The 22431-nt window shown below is 41.1% G+C and overlaps 1 protein-coding gene across 4 annotated transcripts in view; it reads left to right on the top strand.

The window, feature by feature from the left end:
- The first annotated feature begins 326 nt into the window (after positions 1 to 326).
- Positions 327 to 22431, top strand: part of YAP1 (Yes1 associated transcriptional regulator) — an 89135-nt gene continuing 67030 nt past the window's right edge. For 2 of the 4 annotated variants that reach the window (XM_071434197.1, XM_071434196.1), the window contains exons 1-2: positions 327 to 980; positions 3903 to 4150. In XM_071434197.1, the coding sequence (XP_071290298.1) occupies positions 657 to 980; positions 3903 to 4150 (572 nt within the window). In that variant the 5' untranslated portion in view covers positions 327 to 656. The remainder of the gene's footprint in view (positions 981 to 3902; positions 4151 to 22431) is intronic. The other 2 variants (XM_071434198.1, XM_071434199.1) reach the window with 2 other exon arrangements.

Below are 22431 nucleotides of genomic sequence, written 5' to 3'. Positions count from 1 at the left end.
GCGGGAGGGGTCGGGCGGGAGGGGTCCCGGGCCAATGCCCCCTCCGGGCCGGGGGCAGGGAAGCGCGGCCACCTCTCCCCACCCCCTCGCGGAGCGGCCTCCTGGAAGTTGGGATAGAAGTTAGGGAGAAAAAAAAAAGTTCTGGTTGGCGGCAGCAGGCGGGCGGGAGAGGCGCGGGCGGGCGCGGAGCGGGGGGCGGTGCGGTGCCGGCCGGGCCCGCGGGCGGAGCGGGGTCCGAGGGGGCCGCGCAGCGCCCCGGGCGGGAGGCGGCGCGGGCGGGCGCGCGCAGGAGCGCTGCGAGCACGGGCTGCCTCGCTCGGATACGGTGCGGGCGGGCTCAGGAGGGGCGGAGCCGGCGGCGGAGAGTGATTCGGGCGGGCGTAACTGCGAACTTTTGTTTGGTGTGTTGTGTGAGTTAGTTTCCGCCGCCGGGACAGAGGCGCCGGCCGGGCTGGGCCAGGCTCGGGGAAGCGCCGCACGGCCAGAGTTGTTTTGCCAGTTGCCGCGGGCGGGTCGGCTTCCCGACCGAGGGGTGAGAAGCACCAGCGACAGCAGGACGAGCCCGCGGCCCGGGGAGCGGGGCATGCGGGACTGGGAATCCGGGCTCTGAGCCGCTGAGCCCCGCCAGGGAAGCGCCGGGGGGTCCCGACGGAGCCATGGATCCTGGGCAGCCTCAAACGCAGCAGCCGCCGCAGGCAGCGCAGCCCCCGGCCTCGCAGCAGCAGCAGCCGCCGCCGCAGCCCCCTGGCCCGGTGTCGGGGGCCCCGGCCGGCGCGGCGCAGCCCCCGGGTGCGGGGCCCCCTCCGGCGGGGCACCAGATCGTCCATGTGCGGGGCGACTCGGAGACCGACTTGGAGGCGCTGTTTAACGCAGTGATGAACCCCAAGGGCGCCAACGTGCCACACACGCTGCCCATGCGACTGCGGAAACTGCCCGACTCCTTCTTCAAGCCGCCCGAGCCCAAGGCCCACTCCCGCCAGGTGAGGGGGAGGGAAGGCAGGGGCCCGCGCCGCGGGCGGGCGGGGGGCGGCCCGGCCGGGCCGTGCTCCCCCTCCCCGCCGCCGAGCTCCTCCCGGGGGAGGCGTGTGGGGGAGGGGGCCGGGGCGGGAATCCGCGGGGCCGAGCGGGCGGGGGGCGCCCGGCCGGGGCTGTCGGGGCGCTCTCTGCCGCCCCCACACCCCTTTATTTGTTCTTCCCTTGGGGCAGGGCCGCCTCCCGCGCCCCGAGACGCCGCCGGGGCCGGGACCGCGGTGGGAGGGCGAGCGAGCGCTGGCCCCGTCCCGGTCTCTAGTGGGGCCTCGAACTCCACATCCGCTCCTTGGCTATCTCGGCCTCACCGGGAGGGCGACAGAGGGGGTGAGCCCCTAAAACTTGGGTGAAAACGCTTCGCTTGGAATGTCGCTTTGCAGTCCAATTCCCTGCCCTCTGTGGAAGGGGTCGATGAAGTGGTGCCAAACCTACACCCCCTCGCCCCGTCAGAGAGTAAATATGGATGTGACTTTTCCACCATTTCAGCACGGCGCTGGGTTGAGTAGGATTAACCCCCCCACATACACAGGCACGCACATCCGAAGTTAATTCCCGAGCCAGACGCCAGGTCCGACGGCGTCCAGGGTCCGCCGGGCGCAGCGCCGCATCCCGGGCAGCGGCGGCAGCCTGGGAGCGGGGCTCGGAGCCGTGGGGCCTCGGCCGTGCCGGGCCGGGGGAGGGAGCGATGCGGGCCGGGCCGCGCAGGGAGCGGGGGAGGGATGCGGGGCAGGGCTGGGAAGGGGCGGGGCAGCGCCGGGGGGAAGGGGCGATGCGGGGGCAGGGCCGAGGAGGAACGGGGTGGGGTATGCGGGGCAGGGTCGGCGCTCGGCCTCCGGGTGCTCTTGGTGTTTAAGAAGAGGGACTTTTGTACCAAGATTTAAGTGCTGGTGTGAATACGAGGGGAAGCTATTGCTGTTAACCAACGTTTTGGATGTAGACTGTGCATATCTAGTCAAGTGTTATTAAGTAATGAACTTAGTTGCTAAGCTATAAAATAAATTTTATTATTGGCTATTGTCATTTTATCTGTGTAGCCAGTAAGGGTGAAACTCGCTGTGTACTGGTGCCTGGTACCCATGTTGTTAAGGGCCTGTCAACATTTCCATTATTAAACTTCTGTTTTGAACGTTTTATAACTTGACTTCAGAAGTTCATTCCAGGCTGAACCTTGGCACGTACTCTCCCAGCCTAGGAGTTAATTCATTTTCCAAATACTCGAAAAAGCAGTCTGGCCTTCATATAGGAATACTGAAAAGAAAATTGGAAGGGGTGGAGCTGATCTGCTTCTGTAGTTTTGCTAGCTTCTGAGTTGCAGACGTTTAATAACATACTGAAATCCAGCAAGGAATAAGGGGTTCATGTATAGTGTTCTCCCAGCTTGTGCAAATCTCATTGCGGTTCCATTGTGTACAAATCTGAATGGGTAGACATTCATCTAACACTTGGTGCTATGTCTTGTTAAATACAGTAACTGCAGTTAAATAGCTACCATGTTTGAAATGCACTAAAAGTGCATCTAGTGCATTGAAATGCACTAAAAGTACAACTTTCGGTTGTACTTTTAGGCTTAGCTTTATATTCCTTGTGTATGTTAATCTTTGTTTGTAAAGCATATTTAGTTGGATCACTGTTCCTTGTACCACTCAGTGGTTCCTAAAACATTAACTTGAAATCTAGCTAAAGCAAGAGAGAATAATTTGCTTCATTGTGGATTGTTTTCATTTTTTCCTTTCTGTTTAATTGTGCCACATAAACATTCAGTTTAAAGAAAAAAACTGGATCTATAAATCTGCGATTCCCAGGAATTTAAATATTGCAAATCCACTCTTTTGTCTGGATGTAAGTGCAAACTGATTTGTTTCCAGTTGAACACATGGAACTTCATGTGTGCTTGCATACAGATGGAGTGAAGCAGATGTGTAAGAGTGTGTAAGTGGGGCCTCTTATGGTGTAATACCTTGTGTAGAGAGGTGTGACAGGGACTGATACATGCATCTCATTATAGGTGTCAATATTGTTCTGGTCTGTCTATGAAACCAGTTAATGGGTAAATATATTTTTAAAAGCCAATTTTACTTTAACCAGGTTTTCAGAGCTGCCTTTTCCATGTTGGATGTGTATTTAGTACTGGCAAGGACTTTCTGTGTACTTATGAGTGGTGACTCCAGTGAATGGGTTTGTGAGTCATTTCTGGTTGACTGGTTCAACTGTTTGCTGAAGCTTTGCTTTGGATCAAGCATGGACAGACTCTTTATACCCTCAAAAGTTCGAGTTATTAGGAAATGTTATGTTCAGTCTTCTTGTTTAGGTTTTTTTTAATGGTTGAATTAGTGAGTCTTCCTCCATTGGAACTCGCTGCTGCCAGTTGGCATTTCACTATTGCTTTTCTCTTTGTGTGATCTTTTAAACCCCTACGGTCTGGGGGGTGGGATGGTGTGTGGCGTGTGCATCTACTTGAATCCCCACACCCCCACTTGAAAAGGACAGTGGGAAATTAACTCCTCCAGCAGAAAGTGGGTGTGATGGTAGGGAGTGGGTGCAGTCCAGTAACAAACCACTCAATGCACTGCATGAGATCTGCTGACTGCAGGCAGGTTTGTTCTTAACCCTGTGTTAGGAGTAAGAACTTTAGTTTCAAAATAAAACTAAGGGCTCTCAACACGTACACTTAATATTTCTTGACTTGCACAGGGGTTTTTAACCAAACTACATGGAGGCTTGTTGAACAGTTACAACTGGAAAATAAGCAGAACTTTAGAACAACTGAGCTATGAATCTCTACTGAAACGTTCATTTAAAGTTAAATGTCTTCTGACAGCTGCACTTCTACTGAAATATAGGAATCTTAATAAAAATAATTTCACTCCTGGCAGGCCAGCACTGATGCCGGGACAGCAGGAGCCCTGACCCCACAGCATGTCCGGGCTCATTCCTCTCCAGCATCACTGCAGCTGGGAGCTGTTTCTCCAGGGACACTTACACCCTCTGGAGTAGTGACTGGACCTGGAGCTCCATCTTCTCAACACCTCCGCCAGTCTTCTTTTGAGATCCCTGATGATGTACCTTTGCCACCAGGTTGGGAGATGGCTAAGACACCATCTGGACAGAGATACTTTCTTAAGTAAGTAAAATTTCTTTTCAATTAGCTGTATCTCTGGCTCTTCTTTTATTTTTGTTGGGATATATATGTTTTTACCATCTTAGAATGTCAGTAAATTTCACTGTGTTTAGAATATGTATTTTTAAAAACATGCTTGGGATTTTAAGTAGAGGACCCTACCAGTTCAGTATTTCTCACATATCAACTCTGCTGATTCTGAAAACTGTAGGGTAGTCTGTAAATATTTGTCCTATCTTAATCTTATCTAAAGAATGTTACCCATTATATTGTGTACTAAAAAAATCAGTGAAATTAGCATAGTTGTTCTTGAACAATGAGACTTTTGGATTTGCTGAATATTGTTAGAGTTGTCATGCAGGTCAAGATACATTTTACCTCATTTTAATAATACAGATGTAAAAATACAGAGTTAACTTTAGAGAGTATTGTAGTGACAGTATGTCAGGACTTCTAATATTTTGATTAAAGACAATTGTTTAAATACACAACCAAAATGTTTTTTGCCTACTCTCTCTTCCTGAGGTAATTAACATATGTGTTTGATTACTGTGTTTGTGTTTGTAAATTAACTCATCTACATTCCTGGCAATGAAGAGGAAATTTCAGAATTTCTAACATTGTTTCATCTTCCTAGAGGTGTAACTTTTCCACACAGTGAAATTAGTATCACCTTTTCCATAGCTGAAGAAAGTTAGATGTGCCATCCATTTGACACCCAATCCATCAGGAAGCACTTTCTTTTATTCTGTGCAGTTTTCAAAAACAGCAGGGACTTGTTCTTCATTCTGAAAATGTGCCCACCAAGACCATAACTTGCCCTCAAATACTTTGACTATACTTTGAACTTTTTATTTAACAGCAAGTCTCTAAATAACCCATTATATGTCATTTGCAGGGTGGTGAGAGGTAATGCAGTGTTACTTATGGAAAACTTGTTTCAGCCGAGAAAAATGTATTTATTACTACCTTTCCCTCTCAAACACTGTGATTAATAGCTGCATCTGATTGAAATAGTTGAGCTTGTAGCTTCAAAAATAATAACAAATTTACATTGTGTGCAATGAAAATTGAACTTGCAGAACTTCTTAAAAATGTTTCTTGTTCCTGTATCTGTGGTATTTCCATACAGAGAAATTAGCCTTTTCTTTTACTCTTACTGCACCCAAAAAGAGGGTGCAGTAGTTGTCTGAAAATTTTTGAGCCTGGAGGTTCCCTTTTGAGAACAATCATTCTCTGTTAGAAATGTGAAAATAAGCATTAGTTACAGATCTTGAAGATGTGATATTTTCTTTGGTGAAGTTTAACAGATCAGTGTGCTCTAGAATATGAGCTCTTCAGCAGGCACAAGTAGAAGGTTTTTTTTGAACTGTGTAATTTATGCCATTTGAGAAGTGTAGCTCATTGAACCTTGAGAAAAGAACAGAATGAGTTTTGAAATGAAAAGCAAACTTTTGTTTTGACTGCTAGTGAGGGCTCTTAAAGAGCACCTTATGAAGCATGAAAAATAGATATTTGATTTTAAAGTTTTACTGCCACAAGTAATTGTTCTTGATAGCACTGTCAATTTTACAGAAGATGAAAGAGTTTAAGAGACAAAAAATGTCTTCCTGCTCTTCCAATGAATTTTTTAAAATTTTGCTCATTCAGGTGAAATTAGAGTGAAAGATTTATTCTTGGAAAGCTTTTTCTGCAGTTTGATTATTACCACAAAAATCTTTCCTTTTTCTTTTGCAAGTTTTTTTGTCCTTTCTTGGTGTCCTGGTATCCATTTCAAAGGGTCAGGTTTCAGCAAGAACAATAAAGAGCCTGAGACTGGAAAGTACACACAAGTCTGGCAAACTCATCTGCATGAGCAAGATCGTTTGTTCTCAAGCAGACATCCAAAGTAAATGATTGAAAGAGCTGCTAGCTGTGAAGGATGTGTCTTGAAGGGGAAAGGAGTGGAAACAAACCAGGTTGTTAGGAAAAAAAATAAAGGCTGTGCTTTTTGAACCTCTCCCTGCTGGGTCACATGCTGACCTTGGGAGATTTTAAACAGTGTAATGGGCTGTTTCCTTTTGGCTTTCCTTGGGTGATACTCTGGTATGGGAGAGTCTAATGAGGACAGCTCTGTTCACACTTGAAGAACATTTGTTCATAAAAGGTTGCTTAATATATATGCAGGTAAGATCCACCAACTTCATTGGAGTTTTTTGAGATTTGTAAAAAGCATTTAAAGTACTAGCACAACATTTGCTCTGTATGTAAAGGAAGCCTAAAGAAATTTAAGACTAGTTTTGAGTAGCAAGTTTTATACTAAAGGTTCTTTTCAGTGATGAGTGGTAAGTTCTAGTTCACACCTACAAGCCTGCTAAAGCTCTCATCTTGCCTGGTTATACCTTAAACATTTGCTTGAAATGTGTGTACTAAGATTTCTGATTCTAAATCACCTTTAATGTGGTTCCTTCTACCATATGCAGATTTTTAGTGTCTCTTCAAGTATTCAGCTTTTTTTCTTCATTGGCTGCATCACTCCTTGTTTCCACTAGCTCCATGAACAGTCTGGTAATCAGGCTCTAAAAACATCTTTGCAGAATAGGTAACAGTATTAGATTCTTTCCAGATGTCAGTAAGCCCTATGGTTATAGTTATCATAATATGCTACAGTACAAAGAGAATAATACAAAATTGAGTACCATACTTAATACACTCTGGAATTACAGTCACTTCCACTAATCAGTGGGTCAAGCACTGCAAACACAGTAATTTGTGCAAAGAAATGAAAATTGTGCATCTATCTCTATAAATACACACACAGATGATTAAGTATTTTCTCTCCCATATACACTGAGTTGTTTGGCCAAATATTTTATACACACACCCCATGTAGCCATACACATTAAAAGAAGGTGAGGACAGTACTATAGGGTTTGAATCAGAACTATTCTTGTAAATTAGACTGTCATCTGGATAAATAGACCCCCTTATGTATGAATGCCCAACATATGATTTGCCAGAATTCCACGTATTAGCATTCATCTCACTGTTATGGGTAGTAATGCTGAGTTTCATTTTCCCTTAGTGATGAATTTGAGCAGTGGGTTAAGGCCTGCTTACTGTACAGCTGGTAAAACTATTTTTTAGTGATACTGCTCCTTCAGTGGAGCTCATAAGTTAAGACTTGCTGGTTAGTAAGTGGTCACATCTGAGTCATCTCTCACTGATGTAGCCCATTCTTAAACATACAGTAAAGAAGCCGAGCTTGGTTTGTGTGGTGATGTCAATTGCATTGCTTTTTAACCACTTCCTGTTAGCCAGCTGCTGCTTGACATTTCAGTGAACTGTGCAGAAAGATAGGGAATCGCTCTCGAGGCAAAAGATAATGTGCAATGGGAATAGCAGACAGCAGCTTGCAGAAAGAATAAACAAATTTTGCTCAGTTTTAGAATTACTCTTGTATCATTTTAAATTAGAGTTATGCTTTTAATTCTTACAGAGCTTGTGTAATACTTCTTCTGTTGTTGTAGTGTGAGGAAAAGTTAACTGATTGTCCAGCAAACAAGTCTTGTAATTATTTTTCCTACAGGAAGTAGTTCTTGCAAGCAGTTTATCAACAACTTCCTATTTTTTCTGTGAAGTGTTGAATGACTTCCTGAAGGAGGCCAAGGTGGTTTTCATTAGTATTTGTGGGTGTTTTTGAGGTGTTTATCCATCTGGCAGAAAAAAAGATTGCTGTTACACATTTCTCACGTGCTCCATATGGAGGTATGGTTTTGGGTGTTACAAAACCAACTAGTGTTAAGACAACAGGGAAGTTTGTTGCTACGATTTTTGGTTTTGTCTTTTTTAAATTTCCTTATGTCACACATAAAAAATATCCAGTGATGATGTTAAATTTCTCTTGCATTCTGTTTTTACCCCTGATTGGTACTACCCACTACACCAATTTCCTCTGCTCCCCTTGGTCTTCCCACCGAAGTAATCCTAGTTTTCAAGGACAAAAGATGTTCATTGGAAAAGCAGCAGCCACAGCTGCATATTTTATTGAATACCTTAATTTAGTGAAGTGTGTATTCAGAGTCATCAATATGACTTCTTATGCTTGTAGTTCTATAGTTCAAGCAAGCTGGTCAGTAAAATAGCAGCATTTTTGGAAGCCAAAACTGTAGCCACTGCTTTGATGGGCTTCTCCACTTTTGAAGATCTTTAGTTGCTAAATTCTATTTGTAATATGTCAAGTCAGTTGCATTTTTATATTGATGATTTGACTGTTTAGGAGAATACTCAAAAGATCAAAGATCTCCCTAGAAAAAGCTATGAAAAAATGGTACCGGGGACACTGTCAGTGTCAGAACATTTCGACACAGTGAAATTAGTATCACAAGTATCATTAGTATCAAGGAAAAACATTAGTTAAAACACTTTCAAAGGAAAGCTTGCTGTAGTATGTTTTTGACAATTTAAGGGAAGACAGTCACAGTACTACTAAGTGTGTATTCTTCCTTCTACCTCTTACTTTGAAGAGTCCTAAGAAAGAAAATAACACAAATTTTTTCGAATCCGCAGTTCTACTGAACATTTCAGTATCTTTGAAAGGGCTGAGGAAGAATAAGGGCAAATGTGCCTCATTTGCGTTAGCACTGAGACTGGGCATCAGAGAAAGCAGTGGCACACATTTCCTTCTGTTTGGTGAAACAATGTTATCCATGCATTCAGTACCCTGCTATACCAAGGTGATTTTAAGACAATTCCAAAAAGCACTTGAGATATGATTTCAGGTAAACCAAAAACATATCTCATGGTTTTCACAAATAGGGTATTTTTAATTTATAAGCATGTTGACATTTATTATCTTCAGAAGAACATAGAACTGGGGAAAATACAGCATCTGTGGCACCTAGTTGGAAGTTAATAATTAAATCCTCTCTGAGGATTTTTTTTTAATTAGTTGTTGATCTGAACCTTTCTTCTTCCCATGGGTTTTTTTCTTTCACATATCTCTCATAAAAATAGTCTTCATGCGTTGTAGTATCTGATTTTGGGATTATGTGCTTTAGGTATCTTGTACTGCTTTGTAGCACTGCTTTCCTATCTCCTGAATCAAATTTGAGATCAGTTTTATCTTACTGGCTATCTGAAATTTTTTTATTGTGTTGACAGCTGTAATTGTGACAAAGTCTTAACCAGTATTTTATAATTAAACTACTAAAGTATCTGTGATTAGTAATAAGAAGAGTATTTGAATACAGGTTTAATCAGAATTTCATGTTTAGAAAAAGATGCTTCTGCAATTCTACATATTAAATACTTCTTCTGGTTAAATTTGAGTTAGAATTGTAGCATTAAGCTCTATGAGTGTAATTGCACTGCTGTGGAACTACTTCTGTTTTCTGAGGTCTTGACTTCTAAAGACAAACAAGAATTTGATATAAAACAAGATGAGTGTCTTCTGGATTTTTATCCTTTTGCTTTTTTTTCCCTGTATGGGGAAGATAGCAAAGAATTACAGTAGTGGGGTTTTTAGTAGTCATCTGGCTTGTAGCACAGGATAGTCTTAACCCTTCAGTTAATGATGGAAATTCCTGCTTGATAGAAAGCAGTAAAATAATAAAAGCATCTTAATTTGAAAATTCCCCTGAGGTAAGACTGAGCACTACTACATCATATTTTTGCAAGGAGCTTCTAATGTGTAAATGCTGTTGAACTGATCGGTGGCATGTTTGGGTAAAATCATACCAGCTATTAAAAGATTCATCTCCTAATCTCTTATCTTTCTCCTTCTGGAAATGAAAAAATAACAGTAGCTTTAAAATTCAAAATGTAAAGCCACCATTTATACTTTGCTCAATTTCCCCCTGCAATTGTGACACAACAGCTGCAAATTTTTAAAAGCTGACACAGCAAGCAAATTGGATTTTTCATTCTGTCTGGTTTTAGACTAAACCCTCAGAGAAAGTAACTTATTAGCACTGAGAGTGCTGAAATATTTAACATCAGGACCTAAATTAAGTCACATGTAAAAGTAAAGCAGAGTTCTTCTTGCTCTCAAAGACAGCAAAAGTTTTCCTGTATGGAACATAAGCACTGGATGCAGGCGCTTGAGCGGGTGATGCCCAGGAGAGCAAGAGGTGTTGCTCAGGCTGAGGTACAAGATTAACTCTTAAAACTAGTCTTAGTTACAGGCAATCTTGATTAAGACTAGACACCTCTCCTCTGCAACCAACCAAAGAAAAGAAAAACAAAAATGAGGTAAACAGCAACAGAGATCTGTCATCCAAAACTAGGGATGTTCGTCGTCTTTTTATATGTGGCCAGAGCACTGCATGTGTTTATCTTCATAGCTGGAAACAAATTCAGAGGATGCAATTAAATTAAATTTAGTTTAACCTTTTAAAACTGATAGCTGCTCAGTTCTCATATTAATTTGTGTCCTTGTGTTTTTATACATTCCAACATACTTGCATTTATTGTTTGTACACTTCTCATATACTTGTGCAGTAAAACTTAATAATGGTGGGTGGAACTTGCTGTCTTTTGCTATTTGAGTAAATATTCCTTTTTTAAGGTGTGTTTTTTTCTTTTTTTTTCCCTCTCCCCATGACAACAAGCTGTGAGTGATTATGTAAATGCTGTTATTTACCTGACTCAGTTTCTCATGTAAATTATAAAGAAAATTTCACTTGCTTGAATGCAGGAAATTTATGGGAGATTTCTGTGAGTAGCAGTCCTCTGGTAGGTGCCCCTAAGATTTGGCCAAAGTACCATGTAGTTGGCCCCAGAGAATGACAGAATTGTGTCTAGGGGAAATTTAACAGCATGGGGGGGTTAGCATGATGTGAAAAAAATTCTTGGAAGAATGTTGTATTGGAAAGTTAATAGATAGATGCCAGGTACTGGCTGGACACTGTCCCCCAAACAGTTTGCTGCATCTGATTTTGATGTCAGGCTCTTTCAGGAAATTTACCAGATGAACTGTATTTTTTGTTAAGCACTTGAATAGGCATTTACAGCATGGGGGAAATTTGGTTTTAATGTGAAAACGGTACCTCATAGTTGCTTTTTGCGAAATAAAACTGGAGTTTTATTTGGAGAACAAAAGTTTTTGTAAGGCGTGACTAAGCTGTGTCGCTGTTTCATGGCCTCCTGAAGTGCTTCTTGGAGTCTGTTTTCTGGGATTCACTCTGTTGCTGTTTTATTTGGCTTTTAGCTAAGTTACTTCAGGCTGTGTTTCAGGCAAGTATTCTAAATTACTGGTTAAGTCAAAGTAATAATACAAAGCTGCCTTGTAAAGTAAGACTTTTACCAGTATGCTGCCTGTCGGTCATGTCAGTTGCTAAGGAGACAAAGCTGTCTTGAAAACAGTCTTGGACTTCGCTTTAATTTTGCTAACGAGGCTTTGCTGCGTCACAGTGAAAGACCAGATCTCTTTTGTTGAGTCTCTGACATGCTGTTTGGTAACTTAGATCAGTGTTAGGGGTTCAGTGTAGTTACTGATTATTACACCGAGGTTGTGAAGCCAGGTTTTTTTCTGCTGAATTGTTTTATAGGAAAGTCAAGTAAAGGTCATTAACTATTGCTAGTTTATCTCCAGTGAGTTCTGATTTGTTGAGAGCTTTGTTGGAAGTCTGTCCGCACTACACAGATTTGTTTTAAACCGTGTTACAACTTCAAGGTTGCCTTTACCTTTCTGATTCCCTTGTTGCAAGTAAACTTTTTTGCTTTTACTTGATATGTTATCAAGTTAGACATCTATGGTTGAATAAAGCATCTGAAAGGAGAGAATCTTGGATTTGCAGGCAAAATTGAATTCTTTGATTAAAGGAAATAAATGCAACTCACAGGTATATTTTCTTTTTGGATCTTACTTCTCAGTTATTTTTTCTAATTCATTGTACTTATTTGAAAAGCTTGGTTGGCAAGTCCTCAGCAATTACTGTGATTGCAACATTTCATGTAGTCTCTTTAGAATGGTGAGAAATACAGTAAAAGAGAAATGTCTTCCTGTGTTGCTGTTGGTGTAGTTGATATGATTAACAGACCTAAATGTCCAATGAACAAATAATTCAGTAGTGATTTTTATTTGCAAAAATTTTGTCACTCCCAGAGCAGCCAGCTTTATATGTGGCCAGAGCACTGCATGTGTTTATCTTCATAGCTGGAAACAAATTCAGAGGATGCAATTAAATTAAATTTAGTTTAACCTTTTAAAACTGATAGCTGCAGTTTTAAATGAGTCAAGGATATGAAATATATATCCTTAAAAAACGGATATTCATGAGTCAAGGATATGAAATATATATCCTTAAAAAGGTGTAATCTGATGTATTAAAGGCTGTGACAAAGTTGCTTTGAAGTGTGTTCTATGTCATCTTTAGAGACTGTTTTTATAAATATAAGGAAAACATTTGCAGAAAAAAGTAATACTGTGCTGTAACTGGATTTTAGGTGTCCATTGACTTCAGTGATGGTTTTTGGGTCATAATGAATTGTACTCATTTAACAGTGAAATATTTTAAATACTGTTTCACTGTTTTTTCAGTGAAAACATTTAATAGCAGATTCTGTAGTTACATGGATTTGTACACAAGTACCTGACTAAGCTAAAATTGCCTGTGTCCTAGTTTATGTGTGGATAGACTTTTGAGAGCTTTTTGTTATGCTGCTTTTGACAGAATTATGTTATCATCAGCATGGACCTGTGCTTCATTTTTATACCTTCGGCCTCTAAACACATGCACACTTAATTTCTGACCATGTATATCACTTACTTCTGGCCAGTGAGTATAACATTTGAACTGAAGTAAGCATTCTCTTTCATAACTGGTATTTCATGTTTTCACTTTTTATGAGATTTTAATTCTAAAACTAAGCAGACCTAAGATTTTGGGACCAAATAATTAGTAAGTCACAGAGGGCAGGAACTTCCAGATTTGTAGTGTTAGAACTGTTAATCATTATGATTGTGAGGGTTTGGCTTTGTCTTTTTATTTTTCCTGTAATGACTAATAACAGGAAAGAGATCTATTGGATTTTTAACAATATCCTGGTAATTTAGACATTGGTTAGGCATAAGGAAGAGAAAATGTGAAACAGACCTTAGCATAAACAGTTAGTTAAGAATTAACATTTTAGCATCCTTGTTAATAAGGTCAAAGGAAGTCTTAATTGCATGCTTTTAAAAATTGTTTGCAATTCAAAGTTGTCCCCATTTTTTATTACGCTGTCAGACAGGTCCTGACATGATCAGCTTTGTGTTATGCAAATTTGTTGAGGAAGTTGGAGAGTTCATTGTTTTCTTAATGAATTAAATTTCAGTTTTATGTGGTAATATACCCAGGAAAAAAGAATCAGTCAATCAGCCTCACCCATTTTCCAACTTTCCGTTTTAGTGTTGTGTTGGAGTAGGGAGCAGGGAAGCAGAAGGGGGATGCCTTTGTTTTCTTCTGGTGCAACTATTTGTTTAGCTTTTGCTGACAGCTACAGTTTGAATCCTGTGTATGCTGTGATGGTGAGCAACTCAGAGATTGTGGATGAACTGTAACTGATTCCTTTGCTCCGCAATCTTGTTGGAGTAGAAGTGTAGGCGCCTGTCTGTGGCAAACTTGACCTTTTTAAAATGGCCTCAAAATGCTTGCTCTCTGAAACCTAAGGGGGATTTTAAGTGGTTTCCAAGCTAAGGTAACAAGTAATTTACCAAATAATTGAGGGAGTGGCAATAAAGTGAAAATTGCTGGCTTTTGTCATGGATAACATTTATATAAATCAGTTTATGGGAAGAAGTCTTTTATATTCACAACAAACAGTTCAGCTCTTGTTTTGTGCATGTGTGTTTGTATGGAATTTATTTGAAATACAGGTGATTCTGGTGTTGATGATTTTTACTTTGCCATAATTTGGATGCAGGCTCTTTGCATAATTTTCCTATAACTTTGTAAAATTCTTTATGTGAAAGACAAAGGTGAAGGTATAAGTAGACCTACAATTTCTCTGATGCATGGTGCTTTTACTTCTTAACTAGCTTATATGACTTCTTTCTGATTTCTCCTGATAAATATATTTGATCATTATAGCCCTTACCTGCAGCTGGGACATGAACTTATGAGACCTTAGAATACTTTACTGAAGTATATAAAAACTGAGTGCTACCATTCAGTTACGTGCCCACTGTTGATTAAAACTTTCCAGCCTCAACTACTGTATGCAGGTATTTATGCACATACTGTCTCTCTTCATCTAGTCAAACTGCAAGATACACTTCAGATAAAAGGTGTTCTTCTCTTGTATAGGATGCAGTTCAGTTCCTGACTGCCAGCTAAAAATCTTGGCTGTTCTGCAAACTGCAGAAGAGTAAAGAAGATGCAAATTCTTGTAAGCAAACACCAAAGAGTTATATTAAATTAATATAAACAGCCTGCAGTGCAGTAGCAACTGGTGCTGTCACACTGTGCTTTATACCACAGTCCTTTCATTTGCACTTCATTAAGACTAGTAGGTTTTCATTTAGGTTAGTATAAATCTTGCATACCATTTGAGGCAATATTTCTGCTCAAGAAGAAAATATTTATTTGTCAAATCTATTAGGCTCTTTAGCTCGTGTTGATGCCCAGCATTTTAGATTAGTGCTGGTAGATCCTACAGCAAGGCTGCAATGCAGAATCAGATGATAGTGTTGTGTTGTTTATAATAGAGGTATCTTTCTGAGTAACACATCTAAACTATACTTAAAATTATCAGGTGAAGGAAAAAAGTCAGAAGATGATACGTGATAGAAGTGGAGATAAAAACTAGAAGTACTGGCAGTAGGGATGCAGTAGAAGTAGCTATGCTGTTCTCTTCTTGCTGTTCTTGAGGTGTTTGAGATGTCCAAGATGTTCAGTTTTAAAACCTAGTGACTGCTGGGCCCTGCTGACATTGCTTTTGTAAGAGAGCTTGTTAACAGCATCACTTGAAACTTCCCCCATTTATACAAACTGAGTCCAGGTGCCTGGTCCAGGTAAGTGTCTTGTTGCTAGTAGTGGTCAGGAGCAAATTTCTTGCAAAGACTAAGCAGGACAAGCATATCTCTTTGCTCTTCAAGCAAATATTCTTCTCTGAGAACTCTGCTGGCTTCTGACTGTCCTCCAAGACTTGTGTTGTCTGCGCCTGAAGCCCCCTTTAGCACTGGCTGCTTGCTTTGGCAGGGAGTCTGTCTCACTGGTTGTCTGTCCACTGCATGAAGAAACATCTTGATCTCTACTAAGCTTGGCCCCCATTAGCTGCATTCAGTGGTGCTCAGTTCTTACTTTAAATGTGACAATGAACAGTTGGTACATATTTCTAGTTCTATTTAAGATTGCTGTCTTTTTCTCTGGAAACTACTTCTTTTGAAATTTGAATATCTGCAGGATCTTCCTGGAATAGAAGCTTTTTTTCAGTTAACCCTGCCATCCTTTTTTTTCATATCCTGAACTCATGCATTTTCTAGTTTGTTATTTTTCAAGTGAAGGGTTAGGAATGTTTTCCAGCATTCACTATTCTGAGCCTTCCATCTAAAGAGTACCCATTTGTCCTTCTACTTGTCCTTGTCCTTTTACTCTTTATACCTGTTTTTTCTCCCCATTTCTTTGCAGTTAGGAGTTGACCAAAAGCAAATTTGTATCATTGGGGAACTATGGTGCTGCTGCTGCTGCTTTCTTTTGGATAGATTCTGGTGTATAGGCCCCTGTGGAAGTTAGCAAGAGTCCCATCTCTGGTGCAAGAGCTGCTGATTCCTCCTTCCTCGTGCCGTGTGCTTGCTTTGTACTTTCTTACTGGTAAATGTTTCTTCGTGTCATATCAGGACCTATCTGCATCCTGTAGCTGCCTTTTGTTTGTTTGAATAAAAACCAACAATACTTGCTGTTCCTAATTAGATTGTGTAGTCATTGGTTTCTGAAGCTTACTGTGATTACCTCTGAAGCCCACTGCGATTGCTGTGTCAGCAGAAGGGGGGGAGCCTTCTGTATAAACGCTGGGATGCAAATACTTCCGTTGGTGCATTCACCTCAAAAGAGAAAGGTCATCTGCACTTGCATCTGGCTGGTATTTGGGAGCTGCTTCCTCCAAATGGAAGTATGCTGGTTTGATAAAATGATGTGTATGTGCTTTAAAATACCCAAGCAAGATCCATTTCTAGAACAAAATATTTTGTGGATGATGTGACACATGTACTAAATGATCTACTAGATTTACTGAACCTACTCAGTGTATGTAGGTCTTGAATTTAATGGAAATGTGATTAAAGAAGTGAGCAGTGGCAGTGTATTTGGAAGATGGCTTATGTTTCTTCATATACTCAGTTTCAGTGATGCTGAGCAATGTCAGTCTCAACCATGCTTTAAAACTGTCATTTGATATTCTACTAAATTTTCTGCCTATACCATGCTTTACTTTGTAGTATCTGAATGCCAGATGCTTATACCATATTTTGCTCTGTCATACAGTATGTCTGCATAGCACAACAGTTCAGTAACCAAAAGAGAAGTATTTGGCTCTTCAGAGTTGTGATTTCTTTAAAGAATGTCAACCATCTGTAACTGATTTTGTGATTCGAATATGTTGTTTCAAATGTAGCAATTAGTAAATAAATAATAAGAAACAGTTGTTTGAGTCTGAAAAACACCTGAGTAATTAGCTCAGGGGAAGCTTTCTTCTCACAGCAGTAAAGGTTGATTTTTTCTGCATAGACAGCTCAGCATTGTTTGGCTCCCAAGTTGACTGGAAGTACAAAGAACCATGAATCAACAAGTAATCTAGACATGGTTTGGGTTTTTTCTCTGTTTTCCTCCTGAAGTTCACAACCATAGCCATTAGTGTCATTAGTATTATCTATCTAACCTAGTACTTAGTGAAGGTTGGTCATCCATCCAACCATTCTGCTGAAAGCACACAAATGTTGCTAAAGCTTAATCAGGTCAGAAGTGACTTGTTGAGCCATGTCTGGAAAACATCCAATGCTGGAGATACCGCATCCTCCCTTCCTCCTATTAAAATGATCCTCTATAAGATGATTTCTCGGCAGAATAGGAAAATATCTAATGTAGCTCCTATATCTAATAGAAAATATATATCCTATATATATCCTATATCTAGATAGGAAAATATCTAATGTAGATTTTGTAAAGGGGCTGAAGTTTCTCTATTAGCAAAAAAAAAAAGTTTATTCTTTAGATGGAATTTTCTTATGATTAAAAAAAGCAATTAAGTTGCTATACTGGGTTTGCATAGCAGGCTTTTGATAGCGGCGGGGGGGCTATAAGGATGATTTCTTTGAGAAGTTACTAGAAGCTTCCTCCATGTCTCACAGAGCCACTGCCATCTGGCTCTAAGAAGCTGGCAAAGGCCAAGGCCATCAGTACAGATGTAGTCCTTCTGGAATAGTGTATTTAAGAAGAAGGGAAAAATACTGCTGCAGAACAGCAATAGCTGAAGAGAGGAGTGAGAGTATGTGAGAGGAACAGCCCTGTAGACACTAAGGTCATTGCAGAAGGAGGGGCAGGGGTGCTCCAGCCTCTGGAGGCGAGATTCCCCTGCAGCTCCTGCTGCAGCCCATGGTGAGGTAGCTGTGCCCCTGCAGCCCCTGGAGTCCATGGGGATGCAGAGATTCACCTGCATCCCCTGCAGGACCACATGCCAGACCAAGTGGATGCCTGAAGGAGGCTGTGACCCCATGGGAAGACCACACTGTAACAGGCTTTTGGCAGCACCTGTGGCACCATGGAGAAAGAAGCCTGTACTGGAGCAGGTTTGCTGGCAGAACTTGTGTGGATGCCCCATGGGCTCACTGGAGCAGCCTGTTCCTGAAGGGAGCCCCATGCTGTGGGGAGGACCCACACAGGAGCAGTCTGCAGCCTATGGGTAGATCTCGTGTTGGAGCTGTTAGTGAAGGGCTGCATCCCATGGGAGAGACCCCACACTAGAGCAGGGGCCCTTCCCCTGAGTAGACAGTGTGTGATGAACTGATAGCAGCCCCCTTTCCCTGCCCCCTGCACTGAAGTCAGGGCGAAAGTACAGAAATCAGAAGTCAAACTGAGCTCAGGGAGAAGGAGGTGTGGGGTAAAGGCAACTTTTAGATTTTGTTTTTATTTCTCATTATCCCACTCTGGTTTGACTGGCAATTAAACTTGTTTCTCTGCATCACGTTTTGTGTGTGACTGTAACTGGTGAGTGATCTCTCTCTGTCCTTACCTCAACCCACAAGCCTTTTGTTATATTTTCTCTCCAGCTGAGGAGAGGAGAGGTAGCGCAGCTTTGGTGGGCGCTTGGTGACCCACCAGGGTCAGCCTACTACATTTTTGCGGTCTGTTTCATATACTTAAGTTAGTCCTGTGTTGTGATATTCCATGACCTTCTTACATTGAGTAAGCTCTCCAAATGACTGTGCTGTAGTCTACAGTGTGGTATGTAGTCAGCAATTCATCCAGGGATCTGCCTTACTGGAATACCTGGTTAACATATATCAGTTTTCTTGGTTGTTGCTTACAGCTGTGATCATATTTATGCAATTTTTTTTAAATTTCATGAAGCTCTGACAGGTTACTGGATGTGTAATACAGTAATTACATTTCAGTCAGTATATGACAACGTTTCTTAAATGTATATGGTGAGTGCTAATTCATAATAGCAGGGAATCCTATTCAAAATAGAAGAAATTGCTCCTTGTCTATGAAATCATCCTCTATATTTGTACTCTTGGTGTACTGTAATTATGGGTTTCTGAGCAAGCTAGAACTGAGAAGAGGAAACTAGATAGAAACAGAGAGAAGCTTATTTCCATTGGGGAAGCATGTCTTATAATGTAGTTTGATTTTGGAAAGGAGTCTAAGACACTGACTTCTCATCTGATTCCAAAGTGTGGCTGTAATGTGAGCTCATCACACTGGTACCTAGGGATGGTCTATTGTCAGCAGTGGTACTCCCCAGTTCTTGGTGCTACAGTCAGTCTTAATATTTCTATTTTGGTTGTTGAACTTGTCATGGCAGATGGGATGTGAGTAAGGGAAGACAGCAGAGCCTAATGAGGTTAAGGATGTTGGAAGAGGTGGAGTTTGAAGAGTGAAAGCAAGCTTTGTTTACAGATTTCGTTTGAAGCAGTCTTTCTGGGTTTTGTAGCTGAAGCTATGCATAGTTGTTGTGGAGTTATGTTATAAGCCATATATCAGCTTTTTCTGTGATTATCTGTTTTCAGCTAAACTCATTCTCTTATCCAGGTCATGGTGTGGCTGCTCAGAGGAGGAAGTGAGGTAGATGCTTCTCAAGAGTTAATTAAGCGAATCAGTGATGGCACTAAAGATAGATGCATGTGGCATCATTCCATCTGACATCAGAATCTAGTTGTACTTTTTTGTCAAAACAAGCCTCTATTCCATGAAGTATTTTGTTTACACTTGGGATGTACTGATGAGATTGGGGTTTAGAGGAGTTTCTTGGTTGTGTGGTAGTTTATGGATTTTAGTTTGGGGTTTTTTGGGGGAAGTGTGCATCAGTTTTTTGTTGTATAGTTTGCTTATTTTTTACATTTACTGTCAATACTATTCTCTGCAATTCAAAATCACATTTCCTGTGGACAAATTAGTAAATTATATATTGCCTTGTTCCGGACAGCTTTAGTGGGCATTTGATACTTTTGTTTTGTCTGCAGTAAATATATCTTAGGTTCAACTGATGCTGTTTTTACTCTTTTACCCTATGATGCAATCAAACAATATATTAATGAACTTACTGGTGGCTGAACATAAACCTATGTGTACAGGAGAAATAACATAAAATTTGAAGGCTTTATTGAAATGTTACTTGTAAATTTTTGACTAAAGCTTCTAAGCAGTTTTCTTCTGATACTCTTCTTTATATTAAGTTCACTGTGGATATTAAACACAGTCATTGCAAGAATAATTGAGTAATAAGGCATAATGTTTATTCTTGTCTGTCTTGAATCCAGATTCTGTTAGGAACCTCCAGAAAAGGGGCCCTTTAGGTTTTTCTGTTAATCTTTATGCACATCATTTCAGCCATGGTGATGCTCAAAAAATACAACAATCCTAAATCTAAAATGCAGAAAGTTGATTGACTACAGTCCTCAAGAAGTGAGTTTTAAAAGTGTACAAAATTTCACTTTTTAAATTGTATTTTGAGATATTTAGTTCAAAAACCATTAAAAAACCCCAATCCCCCTTGTGCACGCTCCTGTAGGTATGTGATCATAATCTTCTGTTTGTGGAATTGGCATTCTTGTTCTGTTTATAGAATCACAGGTCTCACTGAATAGAGTAGCCTGAAACAGGGTGTAAGACTGTCTACTTTGGTGCCTAACTGAAAATGTTAGTCTTCTGGTCCAATATGTGGTATATCAGTGGGGGACAAAGGAAATAGTACAGATAAATTTGTATAATTCTTTAGTTTATATGGGGGTTTTAGGGGTCATTCTCGGTAGTTTTGGTTTCTTTTTACTAAATAAACACATGCATTAATATTTAGCTTAATATGAACTTGGCAAACAGTGAAAAATAATGGGGAAAAGGAGTTTTTAGTGAGCCGTATGGAGAAGAAAAATTAAAAAACAATCATGTTTGTCTGGCTTGTAAACTTAAAGGTTTATTGCAGCCATCTCTGTAGAGTTACCACCTTTCTTCACTGAAACTGGACTAGGGTGGCACAATGGTTCTTCCAATCTCATCAATACACATCTTAGTTACTTAGGACTGGCAACTAAAAATAAAAGGACAATCCCAAAAAAAGGCATACTTTGATCCTTGATAAGTATTGTGCTTTGTTGTGATCCAGTATGCGTTCTGTTGCTAATTCATTGAGGTCTGAGATTGGTTTTATTTTAACAATATGCATAAACTTGGCTTTGCTGCAGTTACAGATCTGATGTGTGAGCTAAATTCAGCTGAAGTCAGTAAAGGGTGTGTGGTGGTTTTGTGGTTGGATTTTTTTCTTTCTTTTGTTTTTGGTTTGTGGTTTTGAGGTTTTTGGTTTGGGGTTTTTCTTTTCCTTTAGATAAAAAACTTGAACATTGAATTGAGCTGTTAGCTCACATGATATGTGCTATCAAAGATGATGTACTAATGAAGCTGAAATAAGATTTTGTTGCCTTTGTATAGAATGTTCTGTTTCCTTGTAATTTATCACAATCCAAAACTTCTAGCTTAACTGGAAGATCTGAAATAGTGTGGGTTTTTGGAGGAGTGCTGGGAGGAAGACAACTTGGATTTTTGTGACTGTATATAAGTGTTGATTTTTGAGCCTACAAGTGCTCAACCAAGTTTCAGCCTGTTCAAGCCATTAACAGGATCCAATATCTGCAAAAAATGAATAATGTTACAGTAGTTAACTTTCATTGAGGGAACAGAATATTAATTTTAGTTTTTTAACAGTGTACATTTTGTGTAGGTGGTATTAGAAAGTTACCATGAAAAGAAACATATTGAGCTAAATTAATGACTGATCTATGAGTGACTTTTAATCCTGGAATCATTGAAGTTGGAAAGGAGGAGATCATGGAGCCCAATTGCTAACCTGACACCACTGTGTTCACCATCACAAAGTGCTATGTGTCCATGTCTTTTAAATACCTCCAGGGATGGTGATTCCACCACTTCACTGGAAGTGGTTCAGCCTGTTCCAGTGTTTGACAGCCCTTTCAGTGAATAAATTTTTCCCGATACCCAACATAAACCTCCCTGGCCCAACATGTGGCCATTTCATCTTGTCCTGTCCCTTGTTACCTGGGAGAAGAGGCTGCACTCTCCTTTCAGGCAGTTGTAGAGAGTGATGAGCTTCTCCCTGAGTTGCCTTTTCTCCTGGCTAAACAACCACAGCTCCATCAGCCACTCCTCATAGGATTTCTGTGGCAGACCCTTCCCCAGCTCCGTTGCCCTTCCCTGGACACACTCCAGCCCCTCAATGTCTCTCTTGCACTGAGGGGCCCAGAACTGAGCACAGCATTGGAGCTGTGGCCTCAGCAGTGCTGGGTACAGGGGGACGGTCACTGCCCTGCTCCTGCTGGCCACACCTGGCTGATCCAGGCCAGGATGCCATCGGCCTTCTTGGCCACCTTCTTGGCACATTGCTGGTTCATGTTCAGCTGCCGTTGATGAACATCCCCAGGTCCTTTTCTAGTGAGCAATTTTCCAGCCACTGCCCCCAGCCTGTAGCACTGCCTGGGGTTGCAATGACCCAGGTGCAGGACCCAGCACTTGGCCTTGTTGAAACTCAACAGTTGGCATTGACCAACTTTTACCATTGATCCAGCCTGTCCAGACTGCCTTGCAGAGTCACCAGCA

This window comes from Agelaius tricolor, unplaced genomic scaffold (genome assembly GCF_023055355.1).
Source record: "Agelaius tricolor isolate 1412-34295 unplaced genomic scaffold, bAgeTri1.0.p SCAF_9, whole genome shotgun sequence".
NCBI lineage: Eukaryota > Metazoa > Chordata > Aves > Passeriformes > Icteridae > Agelaius > Agelaius tricolor.
The sequence above is the reverse complement of the archived record's forward strand: the minus strand, read 5'-3'. Positions and strand labels throughout refer to the sequence as shown.